Source organism: Rhamphochromis longiceps, linkage group LG16 (genome assembly GCF_057381845.1).
Source record: "Rhamphochromis longiceps isolate RC_006_pf linkage group LG16, R_longiceps_female_GT1.1, whole genome shotgun sequence".
NCBI lineage: Eukaryota > Metazoa > Chordata > Actinopteri > Cichliformes > Cichlidae > Rhamphochromis > Rhamphochromis longiceps.
This window is the reverse complement of record NC_140572.1, coordinates 13,075,699-13,087,765: the sequence shown is the minus strand read 5'-3', so window position 1 is coordinate 13,087,765 and position 12,067 is coordinate 13,075,699. Positions and strand designations below refer to the sequence as shown.

Sequence of the window (12,067 nt, the reverse complement as noted above, 5' to 3'; positions counted from 1 at the left end):
ATCCTACTGTATATTACTGTACACTACTATTCTTATTGTATATATTGTATATCTTATATCTTGTTCATCTGTTCCTATGTCTCTCCTGCTGCTTTGAGCATGTACATGACAAAAGAATTTTCCTCGGGATAAATAAAGTTATTCTTATTCTTATTCTCCTTACAGAGGAGGAAGCAAGGGGCAGCGAGCTGTCCCCACAATCATCACACTTGCATAAGATGCCCCTCCAACCCACAACCAAGACACTTCATATTCTCAGATGCAACATGAATATTGTAACCATTAGCTAGCCAAACAACAAAGAACCATTTACTGTCATTAGGGTTCCACACTTGCTAAATCAACTTTACCCTCTAGTTGTACTTTCCTGTTTAGAGGCAAAGTCACCCTCTACGACATAGGCAACAGAAAAAAAAGAGATATATTTTTTATTTTACCTTCTTTTCTTCAGATTCAAGATGAGTATAATTCAAATTTTTTATTTAAAAAAGTTATACTAAAGCTTGTATTCCTATGTATATTATTTTATGATTATGTCAATATAGCACAAGATTCAATTAGCTTAGCACAAAAATACAAACATCTTGCAGAGAACTCTTTTTTTATTTTTTTTCCTCTGAGTAGTTTTCAGAGCCTGTACTAATTACTTTTACTTGAGTAAAGAAGTTAAATCAGTACTTCCAGTACGTGGAGGTTTTTTTTTGCCTGTCCTGCCCTGACCAGCACTGTAGCAATCAGAATTATTGTCTGAAGGCCAAGAAAAATGGCCAAAAGATTTACTTTCCCTAGCGGAGCTTTTGCTGTACTGGTACACTTAATTTTCATAGTTTATTCGCTCTTTGTTGTTATTATTTTTATTTTATTTTAGAACTTATAACTTCATTTATTGTCATTGTACAGTTTTCACTGATTCTAATTGTAAGTTGATTGTGATTCTGATTGTAAGTTATTGCAATCAGAAAGGACAGGACTCGGGAACAGGAAAGAGAAAATAAGAAGGAAAGAGAAGTTGGGAAGAAATACATGGAGAAGGAAAGAAAAATAGAGGATAAGAGGAATAGACAGAAAAGTCACTGAAAATCTGCTTCCCCACCTGCTGAGAAAAGTAACAAGCAAAAAGAAATGAGCATATTATAGAAAATACAGCTCCTCCTGGCTGTAGCTCAGGAGGTAGAGCAGGTCACCTACTGATCGGAAGCTTGGTGGTTTGATCCCTGGCTCCTCCAGTCTGCATGCCAAGTATCCTTTGGCAAGATACTAACCCCAAGTTGCTCTCCAATGCATCCAGTGTGCATGAATGTGTGTGAATGTTGTTAGAAAAGCATTCAGTTTAGAGTCAGTGCTTGGGAGAACGGGTGTGATTGGGTGAATGTGGTATGTTGTACAGTGCTTTGAGTACTCCGGGAGAGTAGAAAAGCGCTATATAAAAATTAGTCCATTTACCATTACACAGGTAACAGTAAATAATAAATACTGAATCTTACTGAGCAGCACACAAGACCAACAACACATGATATGTTTAGAGGCAGCAGCCAACCAAGATAGTGTGTGTCTGTGTGTACCTGTTTGTACACCTGTGTGTGAGAGCGCTAGTATTCATAAGGTTTCTCCATGTAAGTGTCTAATAGTAGATGTGGGGAGCTATAGCCCTGCCCCCCAGGACATGAAGAAAGCATGGAGGAAATCCAGGCCCCAGACATGTAGAGGCCCCCCAGCTCCGGACACTGAGAACCACCAATGCACCGACGGCTGAGGGCAACAGCCACTGGCAGGCAGTGTGGTGAGGGGAGATGGGCCACACCTAGGGGGGCCTGAGATGTTCCCAGAGAGGTGGAGTCTATGACCTGTCCTGACACATAGACATAGACAAACAGGCACACACAGACACAAGCATGCATTCCCACCATCATGCACTCCCCCAAAGTGGAGACAAACAGAAAAAAAAAAGGGGGGGGGGGGCATGGTGCTTTCTGCCATAAAGCAGCAGTTGTCAGCAGGGCCCCTCCCGAGAACCCTCAATGTGTACATGTATTTAAAATTGAGAGGTGAGCACTGGTGCCAGAGGTGAGGTTGAATACACAGACCGTATAGCGTGCCCACCACCAAGGCCCTATATGTATGTGTTATGAGTGTATGAGTGTTTGAATGTCTAGGTTGTGGAGTATTTTTAACAATAGTATTTGTACTTCTACAGCGCGTTTTGGGTTTGTTTTTTTTCCACACTTAATAGCACACAGCAACTTCTCTCATACAGAAAACACTGGACTGGGTGGATGGACTTCTCTAAAAGCGCAAGAACTGTAAGCTATCGAGTCAAATATGCTTCTTTTATGGAGTTACCATTTCAGTGATATTACACTGATATGAGATAATGAAGGTAACTGCTTTGTTTGCGTTTTTATTCAGAAATGTGAGATTGTGGTGATGGGATTTCCGGCTCTTTTTAGAGAACCGGCTCTTTCGGCTCAGCTCACTATCTTTCGGCTCCCAATAATTTAATTAATTTATTATTAACAACAATATAAAATTATGCACAAAAGGAATTACTAATGTAAAAAAAGTGGTTTTATTTATGTTTATATATAAATATATACGGTGGCCCCTCGAGACAAAGCACGTACAAACTCCAAAAAGCACATACAAATTCCAAAACACTTTTCTAGCGTTAACTGAACTTCCAAAACAGAGCTACCTAGATCACTTAGCCACTAGGTAACAAAAGCTCAACACTGCGCCCAGCATCCTGGAGCACTTCTGTTGTGTTTTGTATGTGTTTTGGAGTTTTTACGTGTTTTGGAATTTTTACGTGTTTTGAAGTTTGTGTGTGCTTTGTCTCTCGGGGCCACCGTAAATATACTTTTATTTATTCACTCTACATAAAATGTAATAAATAAATCATATAATACAAAAACCAACTATTTACATTTCAACTTTTAACTATTTAAATTTTCAGCTTTTTCATTTTAAACAAATTTAAAGTGAAACAACACAAAACACTGCAAACCACAACACAATTAAATATAAATTAAAATATGAAAACAAAAAGAACATGCACATTCTCTGTCATATGGGCCCTGCATGAATAAACTTTCTGAATCCTTTATCATCTGCAACTGAAAATAGTTGTGGATGATTACTATACCTTTCTAATGTGACGTTGTTGTCCCTGGCTCTGTTTCTCTCTCTCTCTCCCTCCTGCTCTATTCCTGGACATAAAGTGAGTAAAAAACGTCCTAAATGCAGTTAGAATTTATTTAGAACTACAAATTAAATTTCTTTTAGCAATTATTGTTTTTTAATGTCACAATTCCAACCCTGCTCCTTTATCAGGGCCTGGACCGGAAAAAGTGACCCGAAATTGGCACTCTGGTGGAGTTACTTTGTGTGTGAGAGTGTGTGTTTATAAGTACGGTAGTTTTAAACCTTGTGATCCACAAAACAGCATAACAGTAAAAGAAGAACTGACTGCGTTACAGTCAGTACGGGAGCAGCGGCTTCGCTCATGCGCGATTCATTTGCCTTTTGGACGCACAGGTGTGAATGTCTCCTGCCCTGATAGCAGCTGGGGGAGGACTATCCTCCGCCTGGAAGCGCTTTGGTACGGGTGAGGCGCCCACCGCAGTGTGTTAGTAGTGTGTCACACAAACAGCAAATATTGTCAAAAAAAGTAAGAAATCTTTGGGGGTGCTTTGATTCATTTTAGGGGTGCTGAAGCACCCCGAAAGATGGGCTAAAATCGCCCCGGTTGATCTATGAAAGTTTTTTTTTTTGTTTTGTTTTTTAATTTAGACAATTGAACAACAAACATACATGGTAATGTAGAATATAGAAAGGGTATGAAAAATTCCACAGCTTGCAGTATCTTGAACAAGTTATGTATACAAATACAAGTACGTAAACAAAAAGGTATACTTTAGGAGAAAACAGACAAACAAAATAACTGAAAGAAAGAAAAAAAGATTAATAATATATTTTTTCCCTGGAATTATTTTATCGGTATGTGAGAGGCCAAATAGAATATGTTGAAACTTCAGTTTACATGAGGGATCACTTTTGGTGTTTATAAAATCATTTAGATCAATCCAAAATACATGTGTATAAGTGCATTCCCAAAATAAATAACATATTGTTTCAATATTTTTTTTAAATTTAACCAGATATGTCTTTACCGGATAACATCTATGGATCAACTTAAGAGTAACTTCTCTTATCTTATTAGTAATAATAAATTTCCTTGATAGAATCCAAGTGGGATTTTTTTAAAAAGAGTTTGATCCATTTGATTTTAAAAGATGCATTTAAGGAAGTGAAATCTAAAGAATTTAGGCCACCAGAACACAACTTGTTTATCATTACTTTTTTTTTTAATATAATGTATTCTCTTTTTCCAAATGAAGTTAAATAATATTTTATCAATTTTTGTGCATAATTCTTTCGAAACATCAAGTGCCATAGCTGCATAAATAAGTCGGGAGAGGCCTTCAACTTTGGCTACCAAGGATCTTCCAGTAATGGATAAATCTCTTTGAAGCCGAAGATTAAATCTATGTTGTATTGCAGTTGAAAGAGGAAACAGCTGTGGAAACAGCAACTTTCCATTTTAGAGCATTTTGAATTCGCTCCAAGAGTAAGTCATATATGGGCAAATTGAAAAGGCTTTTATTTTGAAAAGCAAAATCAGACTGACTTGAAATTGACATAGTACCATGGTGTGGTTGGACACTTTTGATCTAACATGGATTCATCCTGTGGAAACAGCAATTTTCACATAATCTGGCATCTTGGTCTTTTTGAATGATAATACCAAGATATTTAACCTTATTTTTAACAGGAACACCTGATATAATAGTATCTGTGCAGAATTTAACAGGGAGAAGTTCACATTTTGGAATGTTGAGTTTAAGACCAGAGGCTATTGAGAAATTATTGACAATTTTGGCACAAACTGGTATTAATTCATAGAAGCTGGAACTTTCCATTTAATGCCATTCTGAAGTTGTGGAAAGAGAAGCTCCTATAAACAAAGTCAAAAGGCTTTTACTCTGAAATGCAAAACGAGATTGATTTGAGATTGAGATGTTACCACTGTAGAGGTTGTGTATGGTTTGCATGAACTCCAGTTACTTAGTGGAAACAGTAATTGTCCTGTTAACAGCATCCGCGTTTAATTATTAAAAGTACCAAATGAACAATTATAATTCCGATACTGACGTGATAAAACTGTGGGGTTGTATACTGTCAATGTAGAGTGAAATGATCTTGTGGAAACAGCAACTTTGCTTTTAATAGGATTCTGAAGTCAGTGAAAGAGTGGGTCATACATGGACAATTTCAATGGACCATTACTTTGTAAGGCAAATTGACTTGCTATCACTGTGATAGTGTGCACTGTCGATCTTGAGTGAAATTATCCCGTGGAAACAGCAATTTTCATTTTTAAAACATTCTGAAATAATTGAAAGAGTATATCACCTATGGACAAATTCGACGGGCCATTAATTTGAAAGGCAAAATCAGACCAACATGAAATTTACATGGTTTTACTGTCGGGTTGGATACTGTTGATCTAAAGTGGAATTATCCTGTGGAAACAGCATCTTTCAATTTAAGAGCATTTTGAAACCGTTAAAAGAGTAGGTCGTATATGGGCAATTTGAAAAGGCTTTTATTTTGGAAGGCAAAATCAGAATGACTTGAAATTGACATGGTAAAATCATGAGGTTGTATACTGTTGATCTAAAATGAAATTATTCTGTGGAAACAGAAAATTTCCTTTTTAGAGCATTCTGAAATCACTGAAACTTAGGTAAGCTATGGGCATTTTCAACAGGCCATTATTTTGGAAGGCAAAATCAGACTGATTTGATATTGATATGGTATCACTGTGGGGTTGGATACTATTGATCTAAAGTGGAATTATGCTGTGGAAACAGCAATTTTCCATTTTAGAGCATTTTGAATTCGCTCCAAGAGTAAGTCATATATGGGCAAATTGAAAAGGCTTTTATTTTGAAAAGCAAAATCAGACTGACTTGAAATTGACATAGTACCATGGTGTGGTTGGACACTTTTGATCTAACATGGATTCATCCTGTGGAAACAGCAATTTTCATTTTTAGAGCGTTTTGAAATCGTTAAAAGAGTAGGTTGTATATGGGCAATTTGAAAAAGCTTTTATTTTGGAAAGCAAAATCAGAATGACTTGAAATTGACATGTTAATATTGTGAGGTTGTATACTGTTGATCTAAAGTGAAATTATCCTGTGGAAACAGCAATTTTCATTTTTAGAGCATTCTGAAATCTTTAAAAGAGTAGGTCGTATCTTGGTAATTTGAAAAGTCTTTTATTTTGGAAGGCAAAATCGGACTGATTTGATATTGATATGGTATCACTGTGGGGTTTGATACTATTGATCTAAAGTGGACTTATGCTGTGGAAACAGCAATTTTCCATTTTAGAGCATTTTGAATTTGCTCCAAGAGTAAGTCATATATGGGCAAATTGAAAAGGCTTTTATTTAGAAAAGCAAAATCAGACTGACTTGAAATTGACATGGTAACATCGTGAGGTTGTGTACTGTTGATCTAAAATGGAATTATGCTGTGGAAACAGCAACGTTCCATTTTAGAGCATTTTGAATTCGCTCCAAGAGTAAGTCATATATGGGCAAATTGAAAAGGCTTTTATTTTGAAAAGCAAAATCAGACTGACTTGAAATTGACATAGTACCATGGTGTGGTTGGACACTTTTGATCTAACATGGATTCATCCTGTGGAAACAGCAATTTTCATTTTTAGAGCGTTTTGAAATCGTTAAAAGAGTACGTTGTATATGGGCAATTTGAAAAAGCTTTTATTTTGGAAAGCAAAATCAGAATGACTTGAAATTGACATGTTAATATTGTGAGGTTGTATACTGTTGATCTAAAGTGAAATTATCCTGTGGAAACAGCAATTTTCATTTTTAGAGCATTCTGAAATCTTTAAAAGAGTAGGTCGTATCTTGGTAATTTGAAAAGTCTTTTATTTTGGAAGGCAAAATCGGACTGATTTGATATTGATATGGTATCACTGTGGGGTTTGATACTATTGATCTAAAGTGGACTTATGCTGTGGAAACAGCAATTTTCCATTTTAGAGCATTTTGAATTCGCTCCAAGAGTAAGTCATATATGGGCAAATTGAAAAGGCTTTTATTTTGAAAAGCAAAATCAGACTGACTTGAAATTGACATAGTACCATGGTGTGGTTGGACACTTTTGATCTAACATGGATTCATCCTGTGGAAACAGCAATTTTCATTTTTAGAGCGTTTTGAAATCGTTAAAAGAGTACGTTGTATATGGGCAATTTGAAAAAGCTTTTATTTTGGAAAGCAAAATCAGAATGACTTGAAATTGACATGGTAATATTGTGAGGTTGTATACTGTTGATCTAAAGTGAAATTATCCTGTGGAAACAGCAATTTTCATTTTTAGAGCATTCTGAAATCTTTAAAAGAGTAGGTCGTATCTTGGTAATTTGAAAAGTCTTTTATTTTGGAAGGCAAAATCGGACTGATTTGATATTGATATGGTATCACTGTGGGGTTTGATACTATTGATCTAAAGTGGACTTATGCTGTGGAAACGGCAATTTTCCATTTTAGAGCATTTTGAATTCGCTCCAAGAGTAAGTCATATATGGGCAAATTGAAAAGGCTTTTATTTTGAAAAGCAAAATCAGACTGACTTGAAATTGACATAGTACCATGGTGTGGTTGGACACTTTTGATCTAACATGGATTCATCCTGTGGAAACAGCAATTTTCATTTTTAGAGCGTTTTGAAATCGTTAAAAGAGTACGTTGTATATGGGCAATTTGAAAAAGCTTTTATTTTGGAAAGCAAAATCAGAATGACTTGAAATTGACATGGTAATATTGTGAGGTTGTATACTGTTGATCTAAAGTGAAATTATCCTGTGGAAACAGCAATTTTCATTTTTAGAGCATTCTGAAATCTTTAAAAGAGTAGGTCGTATCTTGGTAATTTGAAAAGTCTTTTATTTTGGAAGGCAAAATCGGACTGATTTGATATTGATATGGTATCACTGTGGGGTTTGATACTATTGATCTAAAGTGGACTTATGCTGTGGAAACAGCAATTTTCCATTTTAGAGCATTTTGAATTCGCTCCAAGAGTAAGTCATATATGGGCAATTTGAAAAGGCTTTTTTTATTTTGAAAAGCAAAATCAGACTGACTTGATATTGATATGGTATCACTGTGGTGCTGTATACTGTTGATCTAAAGTGGAATTACCCTGTGGAAACTGAAATCTTCCTTTTTAGATCATTCTGAAATCACTGAAAGTTAGGTAAATTATGGGCATTTTCAACACGCCATTATTTTGGATGGCAAAATCAGACTGACTTGAAATTGATATGGTAACATTGTGAGGTTGTATACTGTTGATCTAAAGTGAAATTATCCTGTGAAAACAGCAATTTTCATTTTTAGAGCATTGTGAAATCTTTAAAAGAGTAGGTCGTATATGGGCAATTTGAAAAGTCCTTTATTTTGGAAGGCATAATCAGAATGACTTGATATTTATGTGGTATCACTGTGGGGTTGTATACTGTTGATCTAAAGTGGAATTAGCCTGTGGAAACAGCAAAATTCTATTTAAGAGCATTTTGAAATCGTTCCAAGAGTAAGTCAGATATGGGCAATTTTAAAAGTCTTTTATTTTGGAAGGCAAAATCAGAATGACTTGATATTGATATGGTATCACTGTGGGGCTGTATGCTGTTGATCTAAAATGAAATTATCCTGTGGAAACAGGATTTTTTCTATTTAGAGCATTTCAAAATCGTTACAAAAGTAAGTCATATATGGGCAATTTCAATGGGCCATTACTTTGGAAAGTAAAATCAGACTGACTTGATATTGACATGGTATCACTGTGGGGCTTTATACTGTAAATACAGAGTGAAATTATCCTGTGGAAAGTGTTGATATAAAGTTCAAATAGTATTTGGAAATACGACGTTTGCTTTTAACTCATTCACTGCCATTGACGGCTATAGACGTCAATGGCAGTGAATGAGTTAAGAGCATTATGAAGTCATTGAAAGAGTAGTTCAAAAATGAAGATTCACAGGGCTTTTACTTTGAAATCCAAAATAAGATGGCCTTGATAGTGACAGGGCACAATTAGGGTACAAGGCTGTGTCATATACATCTAACATTAGAGTTTGTAAAAAAAAAAAAAAGCCTATTATGTTCTTAACATATCTGTTAATTCACTCGAAGTTGGCTTTTATTTTGAAATCCGGTTTCCACATCCATTCCCGTAATACTTTGAATACACAGGGAACGTAAAACAAACTGGAGGCTGCTTGACTGCAAGTCTCGAATTGGAGGCTGGCTTGACACAAGTCAGAAACTCGTACAGAACGACCATCTAATTTAAAGGCTCATGCTCAAACATACTCGCACTACAAGGGTACACACACCATGAAATACCTGATCGGGATTACTCCACAAGGTGCAATTTCATTCATTTCTAAGGGGTCGGGGGGCCGTGCATCAGATAAACACATCACAGAGCAATGTGGCATACTTAACAAGCTGTTACCAGGGGATGTAGTTTTGGCTGACAGAGGCTTTGACATCAGAGATGCGGTGGGAATGATGTGTACGGAGGTTAAGATCCCAGCATTTACAAGGGGCTTCTGTCAACTAGATGCCAAGGACATAGAAAATACACGAGCCATTGCACACCTAAGAATCCATGTCGATCGAGTAATTGGCAGTTTGCGCAACAAGTTCAAAATGCTATATACTACCATGACAATCCGTTCTCTTCTTCCATGTGAGGGTGAAGACGTTACCTTCCTTGATAAAATTGTGAGGGTGTGTTGCGTTTTGGTTAGGGTTTGGTTAACATGTGCCCCAGTGTGGTAGTGAAACCAGACACACGAGACTTGTACTTGTTAATTAATATTTGTGAAAACTCTCAGTATGTCTCTGAAGACATAGTACTAGGAAAACCTTTTTTTTATGTGTAATTGTATGAACACACTGACATTACGTTATGTAACCATTTCTGTACCTGTATACTATAATCGACAGTTTATCATCACTTTGAACTCTTTGTTTCATGACGTTATAATAAAAGCCAGATAACGACAAATAACTGCATTTGACTCTTTATTTTACACTTTGACAATTGTTACATGGTAAGTGCTGCAGGTTTGAAATCAATTTATACATATTTCAATGCACTTATGACAAAAAACTAGACACCAGAAGGAAAAACGTTGTGACCACTCGGGACTGCATTTTGCTTAGAGAAATGTTTTCCTACTAGTTCAGGAAGGCACACCTTCTGAAAGAACTCCTGAGCTTTCTTTAAATGTGATTCCCAGGAGTGCACATCAGGGAAGATGCGTACAACTGCCATGTCTTTTTGTGTCCATACCACGAGGTCACAGTGCTTTGCGTTGGCCACAAAGAACTGTGTTTGCACTTGTGAGTAAAAGTGATGTGTTTTCTTCAAGTTAAGTCCAATTGCTGTCAACTCGAGGCAGAAGTCTTTGTCATGTGCATCCAATCCTTGCTGAATGCTGTATTTAAATGCTGTATTTAAATGGACATTTAATTTCCAGGTACCCCTTCCCACAACATTCACACGTGACATTGTGACACGCTGACATTTTCTGGGTGTAGGCGTGTCGAGCGTCCTGTTCATGCTCCAGTCCCCAAGTTGTTTGCACATTATAGACAGAGTTAACAGGGTAGCAAACACGATTAACCACAGTAATGGCGGATTTTTCTACAGTGGTGGCAAACACAGCGTGCATCATTGAAGCTGTGATCCTCCCAGCACGCCAAACATACCATTCTGGGCTCTTGTGTTGCAGTCTTGTGCGTACCTCAATAGCTCCTGCATGTTCTTCAGTAACTTTTGCTGCGTTTACGTACTTTTCACAGTGCAGTTGTAGCTCGGTAAGGCCAAGGGACTGTGCACCCGTGTTGTGCAAACACGCCAGAGACAGTGGTAATGTGGATGACTTTACAGTGTGTGATGTGTAGTATTTCTCCAATCCAGACAAACACACTGCTTTATTGTGTTTTTGAAGTGTGTCTAACACTGGTGACAACTCCTCAAACGTAGCAGAAGGAATCTTTCTTTTTGAAGGACTGCTTCTTCTGCCTTTCACCACAGACGGTCCGTTTATATTTTCAACAAGAGTCTTTTTTTGTACTGCTGAAGATGTAAAGTCAATGTTATGGCCAACCTCTGGCTGTATCTTGGTTGTGTTCCCCGGCAAAACCCAGTAGGCTGGTTCATCTGTGACTGTCTTTGTGCCACGGATCCTCACTGTTGCCTCCACTTTAAACAGAAGTGCAGCAACATGGGTGCAGGTCTCAGCAACTCCGGCCATACAGGTGCAGTGTGCGGCTTCGATCTTTCCCGTGGTGCTTACAATTACCCATGGTTCATTCAATCTTTGGGAGTGCAGTACCTGTAACATACAAGGACAAGGTTGATGTAAAGACAATAAATGAAATGAGACAGGGAGGACACAAATTGGCGTTAATAATTTGCCCGATTATCAATGTGTTAATTTGCATCTACTTTACAAGTTCAATGATAAATGTATAACATTAATTATGGTGGGGGGTGGACAATGGCTATTTCACTCGATGCACTCCAGCTGACTTACCTTGGTATGAATGACGATGTACTCAGAGTTTGGCGGCTTGAAAATAGCCAAATCTTGCACCCAGCCGTTTGTAACTTGGATGTGCGCCTCCAGCGACTTATAATTACGAAACTGGTTCGCTGTGTAAGCGCTTACTCCACAAACAAGATACGTGAAGATATCGGGGTAGGACAGTGGCGGTAAGTCGTCTGGGTCTTTACTCCACTGCCGTATTTCATATGGGTCCAGATTTGCGATGCACACTTTTTTTCAAGTACCGCTGCTTCACCTCTGGACGCAATCGGTCTCTATACCATCCGTTTTCTTTTGAGCTGCTTTTAAGCATGTTTCTTGTCGCCGTCGTTCCAACAC

The 12,067-nt window shown here is 37.3% G+C and overlaps 1 protein-coding gene across 1 annotated transcript; it reads right to left on the bottom strand.

The window, feature by feature from the left end:
• Positions 1-10,168: 10,168 nt before the first annotated feature.
• On the bottom strand, positions 10,169-11,947 carry LOC146650740 (uncharacterized). Its single transcript, XM_085385382.1, has 2 exons — positions 11,717-11,947; positions 10,169-11,515 (listed from the first exon to the last, which is right to left on the bottom strand). The coding sequence occupies exon 2, from the start codon at positions 11,432-11,434 to the stop codon at positions 10,619-10,621; it is 816 nt and encodes a 271-aa protein (XP_085241508.1). The 5' UTR covers positions 11,435-11,515; positions 11,717-11,947; the 3' UTR covers positions 10,169-10,618.
• Positions 11,948-12,067: the final 120 nt, after the last annotated feature.

What these genes read in the sequence shown, in the direction of transcription:
- LOC146650740 (XM_085385382.1), bottom strand. Translation starts at nt 11,434, where the DNA reads ATGGCCGGAGTTGCTGAGACCTGCACCCATGTTGCTGCACTTCTGTTT.